This window comes from Cottoperca gobio, chromosome 1, assembly GCF_900634415.1.
Source record: "Cottoperca gobio chromosome 1, fCotGob3.1, whole genome shotgun sequence".
NCBI lineage: Eukaryota > Metazoa > Chordata > Actinopteri > Perciformes > Bovichtidae > Cottoperca > Cottoperca gobio.
This window is the reverse complement of record NC_041355.1, coordinates 8404555-8428903: the sequence shown is the minus strand read 5'-3', so window position 1 is coordinate 8428903 and position 24349 is coordinate 8404555. Positions and strand designations below refer to the sequence as shown.

The 24349-nt window shown below is 38.9% G+C and overlaps 1 protein-coding gene across 1 annotated transcript; it reads right to left on the bottom strand.

Moving 5' to 3' along the window:
• Positions 1-587: 587 nt before the first annotated feature.
• suclg1 (succinate-CoA ligase GDP/ADP-forming subunit alph) lies at positions 588-22105 on the bottom strand. Its single transcript, XM_029436225.1, has 9 exons — positions 21976-22105; positions 19058-19158; positions 15738-15854; positions 15325-15537; positions 14640-14697; positions 13993-14076; positions 11243-11394; positions 5479-5667; positions 588-999 (listed from the first exon to the last, which is right to left on the bottom strand). Exons 1-9 carry the CDS (start codon positions 22007-22009, stop codon positions 973-975), a joined length of 975 nt encoding a protein of 324 aa, XP_029292085.1. The 5' UTR covers positions 22010-22105; the 3' UTR covers positions 588-972.
• Between the last annotated feature and the right edge of the window lie 2244 nt (positions 22106-24349).

The window sequence follows — 24349 nt, the reverse complement described above, 5'->3', positions numbered from 1 at the left end:
ACTGCTGTGGAACAGATAAGAATAGGCTGTAGAGATGTCCAGTGTAGGGCATTATATGCTTCATTACACACATTTGTTCCCAGTATGTTTATTTAAAAAGATTCAGTAGGAGCAGAACCAACTGTAACCTTATCTTCTCTTTCATTTTCCTCCACTCAGTCCAATTTCACCCTGCGTACAGTAATGAGGTGTTAATTTAACCTGTGGCTTGTTCGTGGAACTTGGGAAGGTTTGTCTTGATTAGAGGCTAATCTGAAATGTTACAGACACGTGTTGAGGTGTCAGAACTTGATGTCTAAAAAGAGTGTCGAGAACAATACCTACACTTTACTTAAAATGTGTGAAAGCTTTGAGTCTTGATAAAATACACTCAGTAAAAGTATTTCTATTATCTGCCTACATCCTTCTACATTAACCGTTTGGCTTATAAACTGTCGGAATATTGAAAAACACCCACTCAGCATCTGACACCTTTCGCATCCCCGTCTGTTCTTACACATCAAGTTACTTCAACGAAGCTTATTCAATAACCAGAACACATTGTTTGTGAAACGCGCCGCATGAAAGGATCGAAACAACAGCAGAGAAATGATATGAGAAATATTTCTTATTTCAGGTGGACAGCCAGTGAAATGAGCGAAGTCTTACAGAATGAACAAAACCAATCACCAAGGTTACCGTGGCCTCCTTTCCGTCAGCTGTTGACATTGTGTGGAGGAAGAGAAACATCTAGAAAGCTTTTACATTGTATACAATGACTTCTTTAGGATACCATTAGGACACTAAGTTTTATTATTTTTCCGTTATGTGCAAGGTACAAGTTCATGGCAGAAATTACAATATAAACACTGCATGTGCGCATCGAAAGTTGAAATAATCAGGGCTGTCGGGCATATCCACCTCCAGAAATCAGGCTGTTCATCTCAATTCCATGGCTGGGGGGGTAAAAGGTCGGATGACTTCGCGCACAATTTACAACATCTTCCTCTTCTCAAACTCCTAAAGGAGATGGACAAGAAAAAAAAGAAAGGATGAGACTCCACGTGAAACGAAGTGAGACAGAAGTGAATGATTTATTCATGCAGGATTCACACAGTCTCTGTTTTGATCCCATGTATCAGATCGGCTGTTGAGGCGGGGAAGTCGGGGCGGCTGGAGCTCTAGAGAGCCTGTTGTTTTTTCCTGGAGAGTGCATATCATGTAGCGCTGTACGTGTCAGTTTGTTCCAGTTGTCAACATTAAAACAGCTCACTTCCTGTGATTGATAGAGGCTACACATCTGCAAACATCTGATTCATACGAGGTTACAGTTGCCGTGTTTATCGGCACAGTCCGACCATCTGACTACAAATGAGAAAGCATGATGCGAGCCATTAAAAAGAAAGGATGTAGCCATTTACATATTCAATTTGGGGAAATATCACACAAACCGTGGGATAGAATATGTCGTTCCCCAAGAATTTCCAATTCCACAGGGGGAAAGTAACTTAATGCAAATGTCATTTATCAGGTCTGCAGAACACACACACACACACACACGCACTCATGCACATGTTGGACGGATCCTCTGTGGCTTGTGGATACCTGAAGGTCTACTGCCACCTTGAGGAGGAAACATTTGTCATGTTTCTGAAATGCTTGAGAGGCAACGATGGCCCCTCTAACCTCGACTTTCTGGGAAGGACGCAATGAAAGTGGAGACATTTTTGGGAGTGGAATTGTTTTTTGTGTGCTTTACAGCTGCAGTGTGGTAGAAGAGGGAGTGGCAAAGGGTTTGGTCATTAGGGATCAGGCTGCAGAGGAAATGAGAGGACAAAAGAAAAAATGGGATGCCAGACAGGAGGAGGACAGTATTTGCGACGTAAGCAGACAGATGCTTTGTTGGACGGTAACTCAAGGGTAGACGACAGGAATCGGAACACAAAGGTAAAAGCAGAGTGTCTTGTGACAGAGAGGGAAAAAATAAACGTATTGTGTGAGACGGACTCGAGAGGAGGGAGTACAATAGGGAGAGTCTAGGTTGCCACTCATAAAGATATGTCTGGATAGAAACTGTGAAAAACATTACATGAAAGAAAAGTCAAGACATTTACAAGTTAACAGTGACAACGACTTTAACACACCAGGGGCCAGATGTATGAGGAGAGCAGGCATCGTAAATACGCTCCCGTGAGCGCTGCCTTAAACTTTAGAATATATTACACAAACACAAATCTCAAGATTAAACGCGTACCGCTTCGGTTTGTCTGCACACATCTGAACACATGTGCATGCAGGCTTCACTGGGAATATTAAGCAGGATAGAAAAAAAATATTACTATCTGCTGTTGCGATTAGAAGTTCCTGATATTTGGTAAACAAGTAAAAAAAGGTCATAATTATTCTACCTTGCATATGAATTAAGTAGTCAGATAAACAAGTATAAGCACAATGTTTTCTGCTATCTCGTCCCTGCACCAGTGGAATTCCTTTGGATATCTCCGCAAGCTCTGCTTATATAATTTGGTTTCAACGTACTATTTGCCAGTTGCATTGAACTGCAATCATATTTTCTTGATGGATATCTCGTGTGTCCTACATGAAGCAACCTTTCTTTGCTAAAGTTAGAACACTCTTAGTTATTTTCATTTCTTTATTTGTGTTTCTGTTATTACTTCTCTCACTGTTTTGAAGTGGGCAGGGTTTAGTTGGAAGTAGTAGTAGTAGAAGAAGAAGAAGAGTAGAAGACGAAGAAGTAGTAGTAGTAGTAGTAGAAGAAGAAGAAGAAGAAGTAGTAGTAGAAGTAGTAGTAGAAGAAGAAGAAGAAGAAGTAGTAGTAGTAAGAAGAAGTAGTAGTAGTAGAAGAAGAAGTAGTAGTAGTAGTAGTAGTAGAAGAAGAAGTAGTAGTAGTAGTAGAATCAGAAGAAGCAGAAGCAGAAGCAGAAGCAGAAGCAGAAGCAGAAGCAGAAGAAGAAGCTGAGCTTATTAAAAATACAACATTTCAGTTATGGATCTTCATTAGACAACCAGTCAAGATGTGAGCTAAATCACAAACAACTGAGACTATCACAGCATCAATAAGTCATAAAAGCATTAAAATACTTAAAATGAGAAACACAGAACATGCCAAGAAGCATGGAATATAAATGAAAGCTTTCAAGATGATGAAGATATTTCTGGTTTAGATATGAGACAGGAAAGGTTTGTATACAGATCTCTCTCCCCATATCCTCACATCCTTGTTATCAAAATCATTTTTTGCCTTTCCCGTGTGCCGATTTGTAGTATTTCTAATTAACTCAGTGCTGACGGTGTCAATTCAACCATTTCCTTTGAATGTTTCATTTTCCCATGTACCCGTCTGCCAGGTGTGCATTAGACAACACGTTAGGAAAAACACAAAACGACATCAAAAAATATATTATTTTGTCAAATAGCTAGAAGGGAAACATGTTATGATTCCAACAGAGCAATGCCAGCTTTCCACATCCTGTTTACACTAATACAGAGTTGGCGCTGTGCATCTGTAATTATTATCATGATGAATAGCGTGCAAGGATGTGCTTATGCAACCTCGAGGACAAACGCATCCTCAGGAGAGTTTGTTAAAAATGTGATGACGTACCACTCGGATGAAAGAGACCTTTTATTGTCTACCATTTGTCTTCTTGTTAATTAGAAACACCCTCAAAATACACATTTGCATGAACTTGCTGTTTCGCGGTTAATATTAACGATGAACACATCAAACAGCCACTTGAAACACGGCCACATGAATGAATGTGTGATCCAGACAAGGAGGTTCTTTTTCTTAATTTAATTATGTTTCTTACCTAAAACCGTCCACTGTGGCCGTGTGCATGATTCATTAACCTCTAATTGAATATGATGGCGCATGTATTCACTTCTGCAGATACTCGTGTCGAGGCTCATGCGGGTGAAGTGACGGCAGAGATGCTCTCCACCACCCTGAGCGTCTGAGTCGCCATAGTTTCTGCCATAATGCCTACTTGCTTCGATTACAGCGGCCAATGAGATTAACAGAGATGTATGAACACCTCGCGCTGCAAAATGAACAGCCACATTGCACGTTTTTCATCATTACACACAATGATTATGAATTAAACTTTGAGAACAAAAAAAACGTGTGTAAATCTATATCCGCGTGCAGTAGTGCCAGCTGTGGTAATGGAAGTATAAGATGATGAATGGGTATAATACATGCTTTCACTTGTTATACATCTTGTTAACAGTGCTTCCCTAGAGATAAATTGGAATAAAGAGGCAGGGGGCGCCAAGTCAGCCGCTGTCAACACGCGTTTATTAATTTCTGCCCTTCTCTGCTGCCTTTCTTTACGGTATATTAAAAGGTTCAATCTCAAACACTGCTACTCCCAGAACACTTTTTTTTATTAAATATATATCTTGTCCCCAGTAAACCCTCTCATATTTGTAGCTGCTCGCTGCTGCAAGGGACCAGAGTCACAAGATATGTTTGTTCTGAAGCCAAAAGAGAAGTATTAGTGTTATTACAATATCATTATATGATCTAGTTAGCTTGCTTATTCCTCTGTATAATGAAAACATGACTTTAGTATTTTAGTTTATTTCTATACAACTCTTTCTATAATCATTTGTAAACATTTCTGATATATTTTCCTGCCAACATCCGGTTACATCTGAATGTGACGGACCGAAACTGAAGATTAAAACTGAAGCCAGGGACAAGAAGAGAGATACAAGTCACAAGGAGATGAGATTGATGGAGGACACCAAGAAAAAATAATCAAGGGGAACATCTGAGCCCAATATTTTTTGGGATTATGATTTGATAATGAGTAAAAAACATCACTTGGAGAAGGATACTATGTGACTATATTTAAAGTGCATGTATGTGCAGGTGAGAGTGCTGACTTTATCCAACGGTTAATGGATTTACCTAAATGTTTATTAAGATTGTAGATGTAACAGGAACTGTTAGACGGTGACGTGTTCTGGAAATGTCGTCACAACTTTTACGTAAAAGCGTAACATTTACTTTGAAACATCTTTAAACCTTGCTGTCCTGTCGTCTTGCACACCCAAATACAAACAGTGTAATTATCACATTGTAAAGATCTGTAGTGGAAGAAGCACTCGCATATTTAACATGAGTAAAAGTAATAAAATACTCCATTACAAGAACATATATATTTACCTAATATTATCAGCAAAACATACTTTAAGTATCAAAAGTAAATGTACTCATACAATAGAATTATTATGCTGTCAGATAATTGCAGTGGAGTAAAAACTACAATATAACTCTAAAATGTAATAGAGTAGAAGTATAAAGTAGCGTGAAATCTAAATATTCAAGTAAACAACATGCAACTCAAAATTGTACTTAAGTACAGCACTTGAGTAGATGTACTTAAGTTATATTCAACCATCATGTTCATGATCACTTCTCTTTCAGCCTCTGTATAAAATAATATCTTGCTGGAACAAAGGACTCACCTTGAAAATAGTGCTGCCCAGCTGAGCAGGGGACATGCTGACAACAACTCCAGCTGACTGGAGGGCTTCAATCTTCTCTTTGGCTCCCCCCTTTCCACCGGCGATGATGGCGCCAGCGTGGCCCATCCTGCGGCCAGGAGGAGCAGTTAGCCCCGCGATGAAGGACACCACAGGCTTTGAATTAGCACCCTGGACATAGAAGAGGGAGAGAAAAAACAACAACAATGTGGAGGGTAAAACTCGGTGAAAATGGATTTCAAAAAGAAAATGGGGAGAATAAGCTCAAGGGAAAGTGTGAGGACGGGGGTGCAGTTAGCAAAGCAACAAAGTGGGTGAGCAGGAAGGCAGGGAGCAAAACAAGGGAGAGGGGTGGATACAAATAGGGAGCATTAGCTTTCTGCACCTGCATTTTATTCATTCATTCATCAGAAATTAAACACCCCGTGTCCTCCCATTACAGATAACAGGCTTGTCTAACCAGCCATCTCTGTCTCAGCCTGCATTATTAAAACAAAGGGTCAATCAAGCCATTTAATTGCATGGGTTGGTGTATGACCAGATAGGGGCTCAGCCTCCTGCCATTTCATATCATCTCATTTCTGAGATTGTAATTAGTCATGCAGGCACTGATTAGCTCAGTGGCTGTCTCTGCTGCTTGCTCATTGATGGATGTTACGTTCAACAGTTAAGATCATTTCCAAGGTGAAGAGAGCTAATATTTCATCTTCAGCAATAACATCATAAGCAAGAGGGACACACTATGTGTGTGTGTGTGCATGCAGAGCAGCTAATATTTCATTCTTAGGAGTAACAACATAATTGTAGAGGACGGTTTTGTGCACACACACACGCACACGCACACACACGAGGCTGTGGCTCATCATCTCGACTGCTTTCAAAGATCGAACGTGGCATGTTCGACAGCCAAAGCAATACAGCGAGGTCCTTCAAAGACACCCACTTCTGCCGCAATTTCAGCTCCATATTCAGATACGACACTGGCAGGAACAAGATGGCAGTCGCTAATATAAACTGGAGATGACTTTTAATAATTAAAACTAGCAGAACGTACATCAGCCAGGGAAATGTTGAGGACCTTGGATAGAAATGCGGCACTAATGAGACATTAACAGTTACCGGGAAATTAAAAAGAGAGGCACCATCACTTTTAAAGTGCTCTAAATATGTTACAAGCATCTGTTTTGCACGTCAAAAAAAAAATGTAAGCACAAAACAAATTAGCACCAAACCTCACTCAGTATTCAGAAGTCAAATCACGTTCTGGGTAAACAAACCACCTCGTGTGAATCAAGTCTTAAATCTACCTCAAACGAAAGGGGTTTAATTACTCCATTAATCCCTGCCTCCCTTGATACTATGTACTAACAATGCATACAGGGAGGGGAGTTTTGCTATCATTCACTTTACCCGTCTTTTGTCTTCCACTGTTAGCAGTTCAGATATATTACCTTAATTATGAGACCAATAGGGTAGTTCCCCCAGCAACATGACTGGAGGAGGGCTTTGTTCTATAAAAACACAAACTGCTCTAAGGTGAGGAATCGTACTCAAGTTTAAAAAGCCAAACGGAGACAATTATACGCCCTTATAAACACGACAGGTAGGCATGGATAAAACTGGCGTGGGCTCGAACACATGGAGCTCACCAAAACTAACATCAGCCTTCCTCCAGACGACAACCTGCGTTCGTTCTGTGTTGTTTCCACATAATTACAAGGGCTTTACCTAAGCTCAGTGGAGACAGGCTGGGCAAAAAAAAAAAAAGTCTGAAAAAGAGAAAGATTCAGTAAACCTCTACGGTAGCTTAGGTGCCAAACACGCCGACCTACTTGATATGCATGAAGCAAATTGTAATATGGTTATTCTGAGTAAAGACCTATTTCTGACTTCAGGAAGCGTGTGAAACTCTGGCAGACCTTTGATACAGGTGACTTTTAAGACCATATTATGTTGGCAAGCATCGCAGACACTAATGAAGATTGAACCTTGAAATATGCCCCGCATCATAAAATCTGACAGCGGAGCCTAGTGGGAAGCTTGTTTTCTGGAATTTAACAAAATGAAGGCGTCGGTAGATAAACCGTCTGCGGTAATTCAACTGTAACACTGACGGATACTGAAATCGATGCTTCTTCACCTTTTGATATAATGTGTCTTTCTTGAATGGGAGTTCTATATACAGTATATCTCAAAAGTGAGTACACCCTTTAGATTTTTGCAAATATTCTGTTATATCCTTTCAGGGGATAACATTATCCTACTGAAACTTTGATATAACTTAAAGTAGTCAGTGTGCTGCTTGAATAACAGTATAGATTTATTGTCCTTTGAAAATTACTCAGTACACAGCTGTTAATGTCTAAACAGCTGGCAACAAAAGTGAGTACACCCCATAGTGAACATGTCTAAATTGTGCCCAAAGTGTCAATATTTTGTGTGACCACCATTGTTATCTAGCACTGCTTTAACCCTCCTGGGCATGGAATTCACCAGAGCTGCACAGGTTGCTTCTGGAATCTTCTTCCACTCCTCCACGACGACATCACGGAGCGCACGGATGTTGGACACCTTGCACTCCTCCACCTTCCTCTTGAGGATGCCCCACATGTGCTCAATTGGGTTTAGGTCTGGAGACATACTTGGCCAGTCCATCACCTTAACCTTCAGCTTCTTCAGCAAGGCCGTTGTCATCTTGGAGGTGTGTTTAGGGTCATTATCATGTTGGAAAACTGCCCTACGGCCCAGTTTCCGAAGAGAGGGGATCATGCTCTGCTGCAGGATGTCACAGTATATATTGGAATTCATGTGTCCCTCAATGAAATGCAGCTCCCCAGTGCCGGCAGCACTCATGCAGCCCCAGACCATGATGCTGCCACCACCATGCTTGACTGTAGGCAAAACACATTTGTCTTGGTACTCCTCACCAGGGTGCCGCCACACACGCCGGACACCATCTGACCCAAACAGGTTTATTTTGGTCTCATCAGACCACAGGACATGGTTCCAGTAACTCATGTTCTTGGATTCATTGTCTTCAGCAAACTGTTTGCGGGCTTTCTTATGCATCGGTTTCAGAAGGGGCTTCTGTCTGGGGCGACGGCCATACAAACCGATTTGATGCAGTGTGCGGCGTATGGTCTGGGCACTGACAGGCTGACATCCCACTTCTGCAACCTCTGCAGCAATGCTGGAAGCACTCGCACGTCTATTTTTGGAAACCAACCTCTGGATATGACGCTGAGCATGTGGACTCAACTTCTTTGGTCGACCCTGGCGAGGCCTGTTCCGAGTGGAACCTGTCCTGGAAAACCGCTGTATGATCTTAGCCACTGTGCTGCAACTCATTTTCATGGTGTTGGCAATCTTCTTATAGCCAAGGCCATCTTTGTGAAGCGCAATAATCCTTTTTTTCAGCCGCTCAGAGAGTTCCTTGCCATGAGGTGCCATGTTGTCCAGCATTCAGAGAGAATTGTGCCCAAAACACCAAATTTAACAGCCCTGCTTATCATTTACACCTGAATCCTTGTAACACTTACGAGTCACATGACACCAGGGCGGGAAAACAACATCATTGGGCACAATTAGGACATGTTCACTATGGGGTGTACTCACTTTTGTTGCCAGCTGTTTAGACATTAACAGCTGTGTACTGAGTAATTTTCAAAGGACAATCAATCTATACTGTTATTCAAGCAGCACACTGACTACTTTAAGTTATATCAAAGTTTCAGTAGGATAATGTTATCCCCTGAAAGGATATAACAGAATATTTGCAAAAATCTAAAGGGTGTACTCACTTTTGAGATATACTGTATGTAATGTTGCATGACACAAATCAACCGTGACACTGGACATTATAGTTCTCCGAGCAGTCTGAACCGGATGTGTCCCATGTGGCAGGATTTGTCCGGTTAATGTGAAATGCATAGTCTTTAAAAAAAACAACAACAACAAAACCATTTTCTCCGTTCACTTCTTAATACGAGAGATGGCGTCTTCAGTACACACAAAGTTTAACCCTTGCTGCAGAGTCAGAGCTCTTCGTGCTGGTTTGATGTGGGCGGGGTTAAAAGAGGCGCCGTCACGTTTACTTCTGGAGGGCCAATCAGGATTTTGCAATATTTGAACCAAAGTCTGATCACGTGGCCTGATAATCAGATCGAATTGTCATTTAGTTTCACTTCATTCACTCAGACTAACTTCCTGTTCACAGTGACATGTGACATGGAAGCTGTTCAGTTCAATCTTTTTATGAAGATTGTTAATTCTTTAAGTCGTTACAACAAGCTGTACAGATGCAGCTCTCATGCATTTCACACTGTGTCCCTTTTCTTTATGGATATAGCCGAGTGGCCAGCTACAGTAGCTAGCACAATTTTTAATCCCGCCCACAAAGCTCCAATTGGTCAGTTTGTTCTCCAAATAGCCTTCAATGGGTACAACACCAGACTTATTTAAAAATGCATTCGGATGTTTTCAGGGCTCTAAATTACTCGCTGACATGGTTCTGTAGTTCTCAGTGAGGCAACACAAGGTGATAATAATGACTAAATAAAACTTTAGAATCGGCCCAGAATCTTTTCTTTCCCCATTTGTCCTCTAACAGCAAACTGTTCCATTATGCAACATGTTGACAGTTTTCTCTTGACGACAAATTCATATCACAGGTAGCCCCACACACACACACACACACACACACACACACACACACCTTTAGATCATTAACTTTCCCTACTTTGTAGTATTTATTTATTTTGGCTGAGCTCACCTGCTGCTTCCTTCCAGCAACACTGTGCTTCACATTAATAAACAATTCACATATGGGAGCTCCCCTGCGTCAGTGCACTGCTGATGCAAATTCAAATGTATTCAAAGCCAGTAAAGTTTGTGCCGAAGTAAAAACAATGTCTGCCTCTTTCTGCTCTTCTCAACCATTAAGGTCTAAGTACACCATTTTTTTTGCAATATGTTCTACGCAATTGACTTTCAACGGAAGATCTGCAGCTTACTCCCACACTCCGCTGGGCTTTTTCATGCACGTGTTTCATTTGAACTGCCCCTCGCTGTCAACACTCTGGGGGAGGGTGGGGGTGTTTGTACTTTATTTGTTGAGCGAGAGAAGTTATTCTCCTGAGACGCCAGCGGGAGATTTGCATGCATTAGAGCAGCCGAGGGCAAATCAAATTTATTTCTCAGCTCAAAAGCACCATAGGAACGCGCACATGCACAGAAACAGACACACACACACACACACTGGCAGAATTGACACGTTAAAAGTCATCTGCAGGGAGCAAAATGCCGAGTATAGGCCTGGTGGAGTTAGAAATGCCCATTTCAAATTTGGTGCCACTTGGCTGCATTATCTAATAATCACCCTACTGCTGTATATCACATGTGGGCATCACAAAAGGTTCACTGCAGAATTTCTGTAACATTCCCTTTGAATCATACCTTCAGCCCATCTGTCACTCGTTATCTTTATCACACGGACACAGAAAAGTGAGAGACAGCCTGAGGCTGTGATCAAAAAGAAATGACACTTTGTTCTTGTCATATGATGGTTTCCAGTGTTTGCTACAGCTGATGGATTTGAAAGAGCATAACAAAGAGCTAATTCAGAGGATACGTTCTTTCTTTCTTTTTATAGGAACGGAAACATTTACAGAGGTGAAGTGCTGTAGCAGAGGATATAACAAGGAGAGAGAGGTAAAATAATGATGTGTACAGAGTGTTATTATCTTACAGAGTTGTGCTGTTTAAGGTACTCCGCTGCATTCTCCTCAGCATTGCCTCCGATTTCTCCAATAAGGATGATGCCCTCCGTCTTGGGATCCTGCAAGAACACCTCCAGACAATCGATGAAGTTTGTACCATTGAATGGATCCCCGCCAATACCTTGCAGGAGACAAAGCAAACACCGACTGTATACTCGAGACTCTGAAAGCATCAATGCTCCAGTGGAACAAGAGGCAGGTGGAACCTTGCTTTCTTTCGCCCAAAGTTTCACGCGAGCACTTTTTAGGTTCAGCATTATTCTACATTTATTAGCGACATACAAGTGGCTTTGGGAAGTATTCAATTAAAAACAAATGTATGTTCTTTACATATTTTGCCTGAAAAGAGATTTATTTTAACACTAAACATGTAGAATGACAACCGGAGAAATATATCTGTCTCTTTAGCTGCTAAATGCTCCCTTTGGTGCCGAGCAGGTAGTGTAAAGTGGGCTGTTAAGAGTTTTTTCAATGTGTAACAGCTGCCTGCTGCATCTGAAAAAACAACTCTGAGAGTGAATCAAAACAGTCAGGCTGTGGGCCTGGAAACCAAATCAATACCCTGAGAGATGCCAAAACGTTTCAGAGGTGAGGGGAACTCGGGGGGGTAACTCTCTGTAGGTTTGCCACTTTAGGAGACCCATTTGTTAATGTACAAATTATTATTATAGCCGTTTTAAATTGAATCGCTAACACAACAATTTATTATAGAAAGAGTAGAGAAGAAACACTTTTTCCAGAAATAATGTTGGACTGGACCGAGGTTATAGGAGCAGCATCTTTCAATTGGACTTTGAAGTCACATGTTTAATTGTATTACTGTCCCAATCCACCTTTATCTCAGCATTGGCAATTTAATGACAGCTCTCCGTTCCAAGGAACATGACTTACGACGCTTTTCCCAAATCACAAGTGTCCAATAATGATTTTCTAAAATAATTTCCCCAAAAACAAATGACACCAGGTTCTATAAACCTCCCCGAGATTAATCATTCGCAGACGAAACGTCACCGAGATTTATATTCTTACCATTAAAAAAAAAAACCTGGCAACACCAAGAAAAAAGAAATCGCATGAATAATAATCAAAGAGAAACACATTACCAGCAACAGAGATGACAGTGATATTAAATATTGTATTAACTGTAATTTGCTGTAGCCCCTAGGTCATGCTTAGACTTAAGAAGTCACAAGCAGAACCACCAATAAACCTTCTTAATGAACTCCGCAATATTTAATAGTGTTGCAGCACTGGCTTTATGAAGTCTGGCTAGAGGACACTCTGTAATTAAAATGTCTAAATAATAATGAAGCCCAGTTGTTTTTCAGTTCATTTCGGCGTCCAGCGAGGACTTTAATATAGATTCTCCGGTGTTAGACGAGTTGACCAAAGGATTTAGTTTTGGTCAAATAGTTCATCTTTATACTTGCTGTGAAGCCAGGAAGTAATAGAGCTGGGTATAACGCTGTCATTAGTCTGGATGATCGGGTGGAATAAAAACAGATTGTCTGATAGTCCCCGTATACACAGCTGCATCAACAACAAACATGGTGGAGGCTCTCAACTAATCATTTCACTGAGAATTGGCAATAAAGGAGGAGGAACACAAGATCGATGAGTGAAGAAATGAAGTTAGTGAGATTCAGCGAGGCCCCAGCTCCAGGTTGTGTTAGAAAACGGCACGCTGCTAATCCACAGTGTAAATCAGTAAATTACAGAAACAAGGCTGGAACAATTGTGGGGAAGAAAAGTAAGGTAATAATGAAGGTAATGGGAAGTTCCACATCTGCAGTCGGGAATTGCAGTAATTACCACGTTACCTGCCAGCCATAAAACAAACCTGGTGTGTATCCATCAGGTTCTCAAACATTTAGCTGCTTCAGGAAATTAAAGTTCACTTTCAAAAAGGATCATGAATTGGAAGACACGAGGCAGCTAAAAGGCATTTATGAAACCCATGCTCTATGAATACTTTATAGCGAGGCCTTTCAGTTTTGAACCTCTTGGTTTCATGTGATAATGTAAAATACAACCACGGGAGATGAAACGCACTTTCTTCCAAGATTTTCAGGACAAAAATAAAAAAAAAGGTACAGACAAGTTTCCACTTCCGAGCCAGTCCATTAGTCTGTTCAATCTCAATGGTGCCCTTCAAAGATGGCAGCAACTTCAATGTTCCCATCTGACAGGGATATCTTTAAACAATGATCGGAAAGTTAGTAAGTGCTTTTTCCATACAAGGAATTATTCGCTGGAATGCATTAGCATCTGACGAGTTTGTGGTGCAAGGTGAATTTAGTGTTTCCCATTTCTTCTTCGGGTACAATGTTCTTGCAAGTTTGTACGTCTTGTAGCATAAAGATTGAAGTATAGAAAAAAATAATCCCAGAACAAAATCACAACAGCCGTCTTTTTATCGTGTAAACTCTGGTCTTTGGTCTTGCCAACATTCACAAATGAAATGTAAGCATGTGATGGTGAGTGGTATAAAGTGACCATCCTGTCTTCAAGCCAAGTTCAACACATACTTAAATGAAATTTCCTCCATTATTCTGTGTCTACTTCCAACAACCCATAAAGCAATACACTGCATCAGGATCAATTTGTTCCTTCGGTCCCCGCTAAGTGCTTGTTATAATATCGCCTGGATATAAAACTAAGAGCTGTGTCACGGTGTGCTAAATTTAAATTCAATATGCCACAGGTTAATGTTACCTACCAATGCAGAGTGACTGGCCCAGGCCGACTTGTGTCGTTTGATGCACGGCTTCGTATGTCAGGGTTCCGGATCGAGACACAATACCTGAAAGAAAACGGTAAAAGACAAAACCGCATTTTTATCATGTTAGCTTTTTTCTTCAAAACTAAAACTTGCTCTAATCAAGAGTGATAAAGCGATATATAATGCAGCTGTCATGTTCTGTCCAATTGACTGAATCGTTTCGTCATGACAGCTCTGTAACAGCTGTTCCATCTGTGCTTTGGGAATGATGGCACTCCATTTACTATAAGAACAGACTTCTTGTAAAAGGTTCACTGGTCAGCAGCAGCCCCCCCTGCTCATTGAGCTGTCAACAACAGAAGCTCAATTTAAGTACGACATAAGTGCAGTGTTTAATTTGGGGAAGAAATGTAAATGAATTAACGTTTTTCTTTTCTGCTAAATCACACCATTGTTGTTGAAGAACCCTCATTTCTGTTTGTAGACACAAACATGCGAGCTGTTATTCCACAAATATTCTTAAATAAAATAAGCCGTAACATTTGAAAGCCAATTTATATTCTCATGGTGAAATTAAATACTCAAAAGATCCAAACAAATAATTTAAAATATGCGATATCATTGACAAAATTAGGAACTCTCACCAATTCTTCCCTTCTTGTGAATGTGGCCTGGCATGATCCCAATCTTGCACTCGCCAGGCTACAGAGAGAAAAATCCATTTAATTAGAATTAATAAATGGTTTTATTATTAACACACGCACGGCATCACTGGAGATGTTGTATTCCCAGTTTCCCAACTCTGACCTTAAAATGTGTCTTTACTGTAGAAAAGCTTTTCTTTATGGAACTCAGTATTTTATTAAAATGTTGCTACACCATAAGGGCACCTTAAATAACGCAGATCAAACTATTAAAATTCATATTAGTGAGGATAACTACTTAAAGTTTTCTTTGACAAAATGCACATTTAGCTTTCCTTTAAAAATCCAGAAAACTTGGAATATTCAACCCATGACATGATTTATTACTACCAAAAACAGAGAAACTAAAAAACAGCAGTACAAGTTTATGCTCCTTTCATTTTCACTTGCCGTGCATTCACTGCTTAAATCATCCGTTTATTTTAGCAATGGTTTCCATTCTTTTTTCTAATGTTGAAAATCAATAAAGACAGTGCTAAAAAAAAAGTAACAGACAGTGACAGTGCATTAAATCTGAATTACTACTGAATCCTTAAGAGGAAGATTGTCCTTTTAGCTCTCTAAACCACAACCAGAAATAGAAATAAAGAAGCACATGCATTATAATATACGCGTGTCAGCTTACATTGATGACTCCTGGGCAGTTGGGGCCTATGAGGCGGGTGGTGCCCTGGCGCAGGAGCCTATGTTTGACTCTCACCATGTCCTGCTGGGGGATGCCCTCAGTGATGCACACCACCAAGGGGATCCCGGCGTCAATGGCCTCGATGATGGCCGCCCCCGCAAACGGAGGGGGAACATAAATCACAGTGGCATCTGCCCCTGTGCCCTCCTTTGCCTGAGGAGAGGAATAAAAGGTATTGGTGGTGCACTAATAATAGAAATTCTAAAGTTATGAAATAGTGCCACCTATTGTTTCTTTAAAATGTGTCTGTAAAAGCTTCACCGACACTGGATGTAAGCAGCACATCTGTCAGATCCATACCATATATAAGAGATTTAAAAAAAAAACACAGATGGATAAGGAGTCATACATACCTCCTTGACTGAATTGAAGACGGGCTTGCCGAGGTGTGTCTTACCACCCTTGCCGGGGGAAACACCTCCAACTAGCTTGGAGCCATAGTCAAGAGACTGCTGACTGTGAAACGTTCCCTGCAAGGAAAGAGAATTCAGTGTGTACATGAGTGTAATGAAGTGGGATACAGCCACTTTCTGTAGCGTCAACCTTGAGATATCAAAACGGACGGAGAGGAAGGAGGAAATATGCTGCCATCCAGGATTAATCACCTGCGCTGCTAAGTGAAGGGATGGATACAGAAGTTGGAGTTCTTCTAGGGGAGCGACTGGTTAATATAGTCGATGAGAATAAATCGAAATGTTCTTGACAGATAAATAATGATGTAAGCTTAGTTTAATCTCCTTGCAGACTATTTGAAAATCAAAAAGAGGCTTTGGATATTCTTCAACACTGACTTTAAAATATCTCCCGAAATAAGATAGTTTTAGAAAAATATTTCACATACTGTCACTTCCATGTAGGTTACAGGGAACCTGTCATGGCTGCGCTGCCAAAATAGTTTTATCCTGACATTCGTCTAGTCAATTTATTTTTTCAGACATATAACTAATAACCAACTTCACATTTATTTAAGAGTTAAATTATTATTTTTTATTGTCTAAATCTACACAATATATTATACGAACACCTCATTACAAATAAAACATACATCTGGTAGGTATATGCTGTACTTTTGAGGAGGTAAAGACCTTGCAAATGTGGTGTGACATTAATTAACATTTCATTATAACACTATAACTTGACCAGTACTGGGTTCAAATCTGCTTGGCATATTTTACACATTGAACCAAAAAATAGAAAAACATATCAGCCAATATTATTTTTTTCATTAACACATAATACAAACACATTTTGATAGGATCCCTAAATTAGTTTTTTTTTAAAGAAATAATGACCTAGATGTGTACTAAGCCGAAACACTTTGCATTCGGAAAAAAACATCATAAATATTTTGGCATTTCTGTCCTAAACATTGTGCCTTGTAACTTCTAGCTCTATTTTAAACTTCATATTGGATTGTACTGTTAACCTCTTGTATCTCACCAACCCACTGCAGGGTAAATCAGTACCAACTCAGGCTGTGCAGTCAAACTTTGTTCAGACCCACAGAAAACAACTGTCAGACATAAGCCTGGGGAAATAATGTATATATAAAAAAAGATATATAGAATATTTTTCATTTGTTGGAAACATGGACTTGAGCTATAAGTTCTGTTATGGACCTTGGAAATAGCACATTTAAAAAGATCTTGTTAAGCAAGTAATGCAGTTTAGGGTTTGAATATATCAATGTAAACATTATACAGCTTCGATCTCTAACAAGCCGATACAGAATACATCAAGGCAACAAGAGGGAAACTGAATGTTAAGAGGTTAACAGGTGTAAAGACAAAGAGAGGGATTCTGATGCTGGTAATCTCAGCCAACTGTTATTACTTGATGTTCTTAGTCGTTTCATGTTTGGTACAAATATCACCATCACCTGTACTGCAAAGCAGGATTTGGAGTTAGTGAGGTAACTTCAGGGTTAACTGCGCTGGGTTTTCAGTCCTACATAAATAGGTTTACGCTCATATCTAATAAACACCCACAGCATACATAAAAGTGCCCGGAGCAAAGTAGCTCAAGGCAGTGCATTCAGCCTATGCCTCTGTAAGCACACGACTCCGGTGTGCCGCACGTATCTTGCGCCGTATGCTGCTGAGCGACACGTCTGAGTCGTGTGCTTACAGTCACACAGGCTGTATGCAGTGTATGTAGTGTCGGTCTACGCTGTGGGTAATTATCAATATATATTAGCAAGTCTGCTTCTCGCTTCGAATTAAAAACATCCAAGCAACACCTTCATTTAACGGAATACACAAATGTAATTATAGTGAGATCTACTCGTGCCCTAGATGAGGCAGTGACATCATATATCTATTAATGTAGTCGGAGATTTTTTGGCCAGCTGTCCTTCCTATATTTGGCAGTTTAAACTGTGTTACTTTTAGCCTGGACTATGTGTTTAACTTCTTCGGATTTGCTCTTCATTTGTAAAATATGCCGCTCTGCTGACGGCACACTTGTTTGCAATTGGTCATATGCTGCAAACCCCGCCCCTTTTATGTGAACGCACTTATAGACAGACGAAGAAACCGTGGGTTCGTTTACAGACATGATATGCACCGTCGTAGGAGCGCTTAGCAGGGTCGCAGTTGTTAGGGTTAGTTGAGCCAGATAACACAAAGATGTCCTGGGTATGTTGAGCTTCGTAGTACAGGCCTCAGGCCACATTTGAAATGCAAATGAACAAGATAAACCAGCGATGACAGTTCAATGTAATTCAGGAGGTAAAGTCTTGTGAGGGAATCTCAGTTGTACAGACTGAGTGCATCAGGGCAGTGTAAATTGATTTTCTGCTGAACAAATCCTATAAGTCTGTAGTCTGTTAATTATTACTGAAGATTCTGTAACAATGTAGATAAAGTAGGCAAAGATCATAGCCACATGTGCAAATGAATGACCTTCATATAAAAATGATAACTAGGCTATTAGACGCTATGAATCAGCTTTTTTCCCCCCCAAATTGTAATATACTTCACCTTTTGCTAACTTTGCTGTTTTTGCCAGTCCTTATTATCGCAAATGTTGGGACAATAAACTTGAAAAATTGCCTGCTTATTAAGCCAGTAGGACACAATAATGTGCACTCAGTAGCACTTGCTTCATTTCTCATCCTTTTCTAATTACCCGGAGTGTTCACTGGAACTATATTTAACAACTTTTTATTATGTTCAAGAGAAAATGGAAGATGAAAAATGGAATGTGCGTAAGGACAGAGGGGCGATATAAATCTGTAAAGTCTACGTTCCTGGCAAGATTTATATTCTCCTTGACTGGACACGGTTCACCTGAGCTTTTTCATGCTCTTGAAAAATAACTGGCAAGTATAATCATTGACTAAAACAATGACTGCGAGTAATCATGGGGGGCTTGAAGTCAAAGTAATAATCTATTTGTCCTAAACTAGCTGAAAAGAAAACTAGAAATAACCTGATTTACGAGCTGAAGGTGGCTACCAGGTGTGACATCATCAACAAGGGATGGAAATAATAAACATTTATAATCTCTCCTCTCTGCTGTTTTTAGTCATACTGAAAGACTTTGACACACATAGAATGAGGAATTGTGTGTGTGTGTGTGTAGGAAAAACTGAGATTTCACAACAAGGTTACAGTAACCCATGTGATGTGAAGCAATACAATGTTTATGGGATCAAGTCATCAGTACCAACCTGCTTCCCTGTGAAACCTTGGCAGATGACCTTCGTGTCCTTGGTGATGTAGAGGTTCTGTCTTGACGCTGTATAACAGTGCCTGGCTCCAGTCTGCTGCACTGAAGCAGAAAGAAAAGAAGAAGAAGAAAGTGTCAATAAACACATGATACACATATTGGATGCCTGATCAACTGAATCCACTTAAACCTCCTCATCAGACTCAGCGAGTGATCATTTAGCGGAGTAGCTGATGTCCCGTACAGTAAACAGTGCCGCAAAGTTTTTTTATGACATCCCTATTTTGGTAGAAACATCTACCCACCCCAGTGTGGCAGATAGTCTACCGAGATTTACTCAAACGGAAAATCTACCCCCATTTGGCGCTTGGTGGGTGTTCCTCTATTGCAAATTTGCGCTTGTTTTCAACAATAGCAAGCCTGTTTCTTACAGTGAATAGTAAAGGTTTATTTACTTTTCTATTTTTACTTTAGACTCAGTGTTTTGGCAACAATCGCTTTGCTCCTGCAATCATCTTTTGTTGTTGCCGAGCAACAATTTCATCTTCTCTTCAGACTAGAGAGCACTTTCCAGCACCTTAGTTTTGCTGTGGTGCTTGTATGGTGTCAACTACAAAAAGGAACTGTATAATAATCCTATCAATTTCAAGGATATTATAAGCAGTATTTGTTTAAACCATCACCCAGCTCTGCATTACAGTATTTAGATGATTTTAGCTCAATGTTTTGCCTTTCCAGCCCACACATTTACTGTTTTGGTTCAGTCCCACAGCTCTTATCAACTCTGCTCCCATCAGCTGCAGGCAGCCATTTTCAAATCCCAGGCTTATCCATACTGTAGCAAGTTGGGTCAAAGTGCAAGTGAGGAGGCTCTGTCCAGTTTATTATACTGAGAGACAACTGATAAGACAAAGACCACAGTTGTTATATAAACAAACTTACCCTACAGGTAAAACTAACAACATGCTGCACAACCTCACGATGAGCTACTCTAGACATAGTGACTGGTTACAGATGTTTCAACTGAGTGTTCAATATGGTTTCATGAGCATTCAATCATAGCCAGGGAGAATTTCTGTTTATTTGCATGCATGTTTGACTGTTCTGTCTTAACAATGGCCAATTCTAATTTTTTCTTTACTCGAGTAATCAGTGTTCAAAGTAGATTCATAGTATAAAGCTTCATCGTATATAAAGCTGCAATCACCATCTTGTGGAACATTACAAAAATAATAATAAATAAATATATATATAAAAATAAATAAATAAAATATATAAATAAATATAATATATATAAAATAAATATTATATATATATATATATATAATATATATATATATAATATATATATATATAATATATATATATAATATATATATATAATATATAATAATATATATATAAATATATATAAAATATATATAAAATATATATATATATATATATATATATATATATATATATATATATATATATATATATATATATATAAAATATATATAAAATATATATAAAATATATATATATATATATATATATATATATATAAAATATTATATATAAAATAAATATAATATATATATATATAAAATAAATATATATATATGTAAAACTGAATGTTGATTTATTCTCACTTCAAAAATATTTTTAAAAGAACAAAAATGTTGATCAAGTAATGGTTTAAGTAATTTATTAAGAAGAAGAAAAAGGCACAATAAATAGGATTTTCCTAAAAAATTACTTATAACTAATAACACTTATGACCCACTAGAAGTGTGTGGCGGTGTCTGAATCTGCAGAGACCCTGACTGTATTTTCTCTTTGATCTTCAACTTGTTGTGTTCAGGACGTGTCTCGGTGTTTTTCTGTCCCTCACTCTGCCTTCAGCTGTTACTCCTTGGCCTCATGACCCCGGAGCACTACACTGACGATTACTAAACTTGCTGAATACTTTGATTGCCTTTCTTCAGTGCACTAGTCTGACACAGTTGTTCTGAAACCTTAAGCTAATTAATTCCATTTATAAGGTTAATAGGTTTCCCTCTGTTGAATGTAAGTAGGTACAACAAAGTGGCTTCAAGCATAAGCTGCCTGCCTGTAACAAAATAAAACATAAGTAACAGAAGAACAAAAAACTCTTATGACTACTGTAATGATCTTCTGTATAGTCTTGAAGCCTGCGAGTCAACTTTAGTCGCATCATATTTTGATTTTATATATGGACACTCAAAACAGAGGCATAACCTAAGTTCACAGTATTCACCCTCAATGACTGAACTTTGGTCTTCTGTCAGAGACAACTTATCTGTACAAAGTTCAGCTGCCCACTCTAGCTCAATGTCCCAACAAAGTGACAGCTACTAAACTAAAGTTATATCTTAACAAACTGTAGTCTTACCAATGCATAGTTTAAAGCAAACCTTGGTGTCAGATATCTAAAAACAAATTACGTTTAGCATGCTTCAGGCAGACTGACTGAACAGCTTATTTACAGTAGCTGCTTCCAATCACTGCTGAGTGGAAATTAAAATAATTTACTCTAATCAAGCAACTTGAGCAGAGTGAATATACAAGCTACATTTAGTCGAGAGGACATGCAAGGTCAGAGATCAATACTTGCTCTGGCCTGGTGGGTTAGTTACATTTCAGGTGGACGTTAGCGAAAAGCTAGCTAGTTAGCTGGCTGGCTAACTGTCAGTGAGTTATAACAACACAGATGGCAGGCTAATGTGGCTAACTAGCTTGGATGCTAACTAATAGCCAACCAAGGGGAGCAGTACAGCTAGCCATTGCAAGACTGTGCGAGCCTGCAAATCTCAGCTAATGAGCAGGACAAAGCCAACGAGTATACTTCTGTTACATAAACTAAACTGTCAAACATTTCAAGTGATTACAACTCGAATTTACTAAAATACTTACAAAGCAGCCTAGCAAACAACCTGCTGTGAGACATCTTCGGTCATTCACCAATGACACCGGAGGATGAAGACCCGACACACGATTCTTAGCTGACTACAAATATCCTCATCAAAAGTGAATCTTTAAAAGAGCTTGAATTTTAATTCTAATTCAATAATGGACTTTAGTGTTTATTCATAATTGTCTGGTGGTATTTTTTTCATTAATGAGCTGTGGATATAGTAGATAAAACTAAGTATTACAGGCGAAATAGTTGGCTTCTTTGTTTCACAATGCATTCTGGGTAGTGTAGTTCTCTACAGAGTGCGTGAATGAAACCTTACCAGCACTAGAGGGCGCATCAACCACATGGATAAATGGATAGTTTCAGTAGATGTCACAACGACGACCTTGAGCTAAAAATTAAAAATAGGCTGAAAGTTTATTTTTGACCTTGGAGACAGTTTTCTAAGTTAATAAAAGGTCCTCTTTCTAGTTTTTTTCAGAGCTTTCAACCACATACTGTATTATTTAATTAAATATATTAAGTCAGGTGTCAATTTCAGTTCATTTTAAGATATTCCTTTAAAACATATGCTGTAGCACTACTCACACTAGACTACCTGTGATGGGTTGAAAAAAAAAATCTTTAACTCGGACATATTTGTCATAAACTATGATTTTTCTTGTAATGTCCTTTTTAGTTTGTAGGCTCATGGTGATTTTGCTACTACCCCACTTCTACATTTCTGAACTCATCAAAATCCAGCTCAGTGAACAAGACTTCTTTTTTAAAACGGCTGTGACCACCTAGTTTTCATAGGAAATAGAAAATATATGTATTTTTACCCCAGAGCCTAATGAAACATTATATGAAGCTTGGATACATTAAACTACATGAAAGATTGGCTCTTTGGTTGCCTATTTGACTGTAGGCTACAGACAGATTAACCAAAGAGGCACGGTCACTTTGTATGCTACCTCCTCTTATGAGCAAGTTATGACATGTGACATGAGTTTTGCAAGACAACAGGATTGCCAAGAATTTAATTGTATGAATAATTACAATGATTCTGTAGGAGTCAGTGTTTGATACTGTATTTCATGTAGTAGGAAAGTTTTTCAGTTCTGGAGCTTTGCATGAGTATTTGCATTTTGTGAGATTATATTCTTTTATCACAGGGGAATATTGTAGTTTTTATTTTACTATCTGTATACAATGGTAACCTTCATGGAGTTTCAACTTTTACGAATACTTCTAGAGTACAATGCTGTAGTTAGACATAACACTAACCGGACCACCTACTACATTTAATGTCATATATGACAAGTTTAGTTGTTAAAACCTAAATCACAGTAATTTCATAATAAGAAACCAAGCTACATTTTTCTAATGAATATTCAACTGAATTGACAGTTAAGACCTTGTAATGTGAGTATTTTTCTATTAGGATATTGCAAATGTGTGAAGAATCGGAGAAGCCAACCCACTATACTCTGAATGGTTTACAGCTCTATCAGCAACTGCCCAATACTGTATGATAGGATAGGGGATAGCATTATGGGATCGGAGAAAATAGTTTCATTTCAGATGAAGTATTCACTTAGTTATTTATATATGTAGGCCTATGTATGTGCAAAGAGTATGTGTATGCGTATATATTTGTATATGTATATTGTATATGATACACAATATATACAAAATGTTTATTGTTTACTTTAATATATCTTTTACAATTTTGTGTTTATTTGTAGGCCTACCTGCAGTTTATTTATAGGCCTACTTGCTGCTTTTATTATTTTATTTGTGAATATTCATATGTCAAACACATTGGACTGCCTTTTTTATGCCTGTAAAGGAAACAATAAAAACCACTAAAGGCTTGCTTCACTGCTCGTATGAGAAAGGGTTCTCCATGAAGTCAATTCAATTCATGGCGTCCAGGTCCTTGAGCCGAGAGCTTGACAGCTTTTTTATATTAACCCGCCATCTGCTGTCACCTTGTTCCTGGAGTCTGGATAGTGGGAATATACTTTTACCTTTTCTCTCATATCTAGTTTTATTTAAAGCAAAGATACACATGTTGTGTTGCAGACTTACTCACAACACTCACAAATTACCAGCTTGCATAATTACATATAATTATAGTAGGCCCATAAAAATGAATCCACGTTTCTTCAGTATGCTATTTTAAGAACAGGAATTTTGATTCTCAAACTATAATTGCAGCAAGGTGAAAGTGTACAAAGGTAACTTAAGTACATTATGATCCCCAGTATTTTGTAATTATGGCTAAAGTTGTAACAAGATGCAAAACCCTGTGGAGGTGAAACCATCAAGTGGTCAAAAGTTGCAGAAAGGTGACTTAGAATGATTGAGAGCATGCAGGCCCAT

What these genes read in the sequence shown, in the direction of transcription:
- suclg1 (XM_029436225.1), bottom strand. Translation starts at nt 22,009, where the DNA reads ATGTCTCACAGCAGGTTGTTTGCTAGGCTGCTTT. An exon ending in AAGGTTTCACAGGGAAGCAG is followed by an intron (nt 15,855 to 19,057) that starts GTTGGTACTGAT and finishes CTTTCCTTGCAG; the next exon opens with GGAACGTTTCACAGTCAGCA. An exon ending in GGGCCAGTCACTCTGCATTG is followed by an intron (nt 11,395 to 13,992) that starts GTAGGTAACATT and finishes GTCTCCTGCAAG; the next exon opens with GTATTGGCGGGGATCCATTC.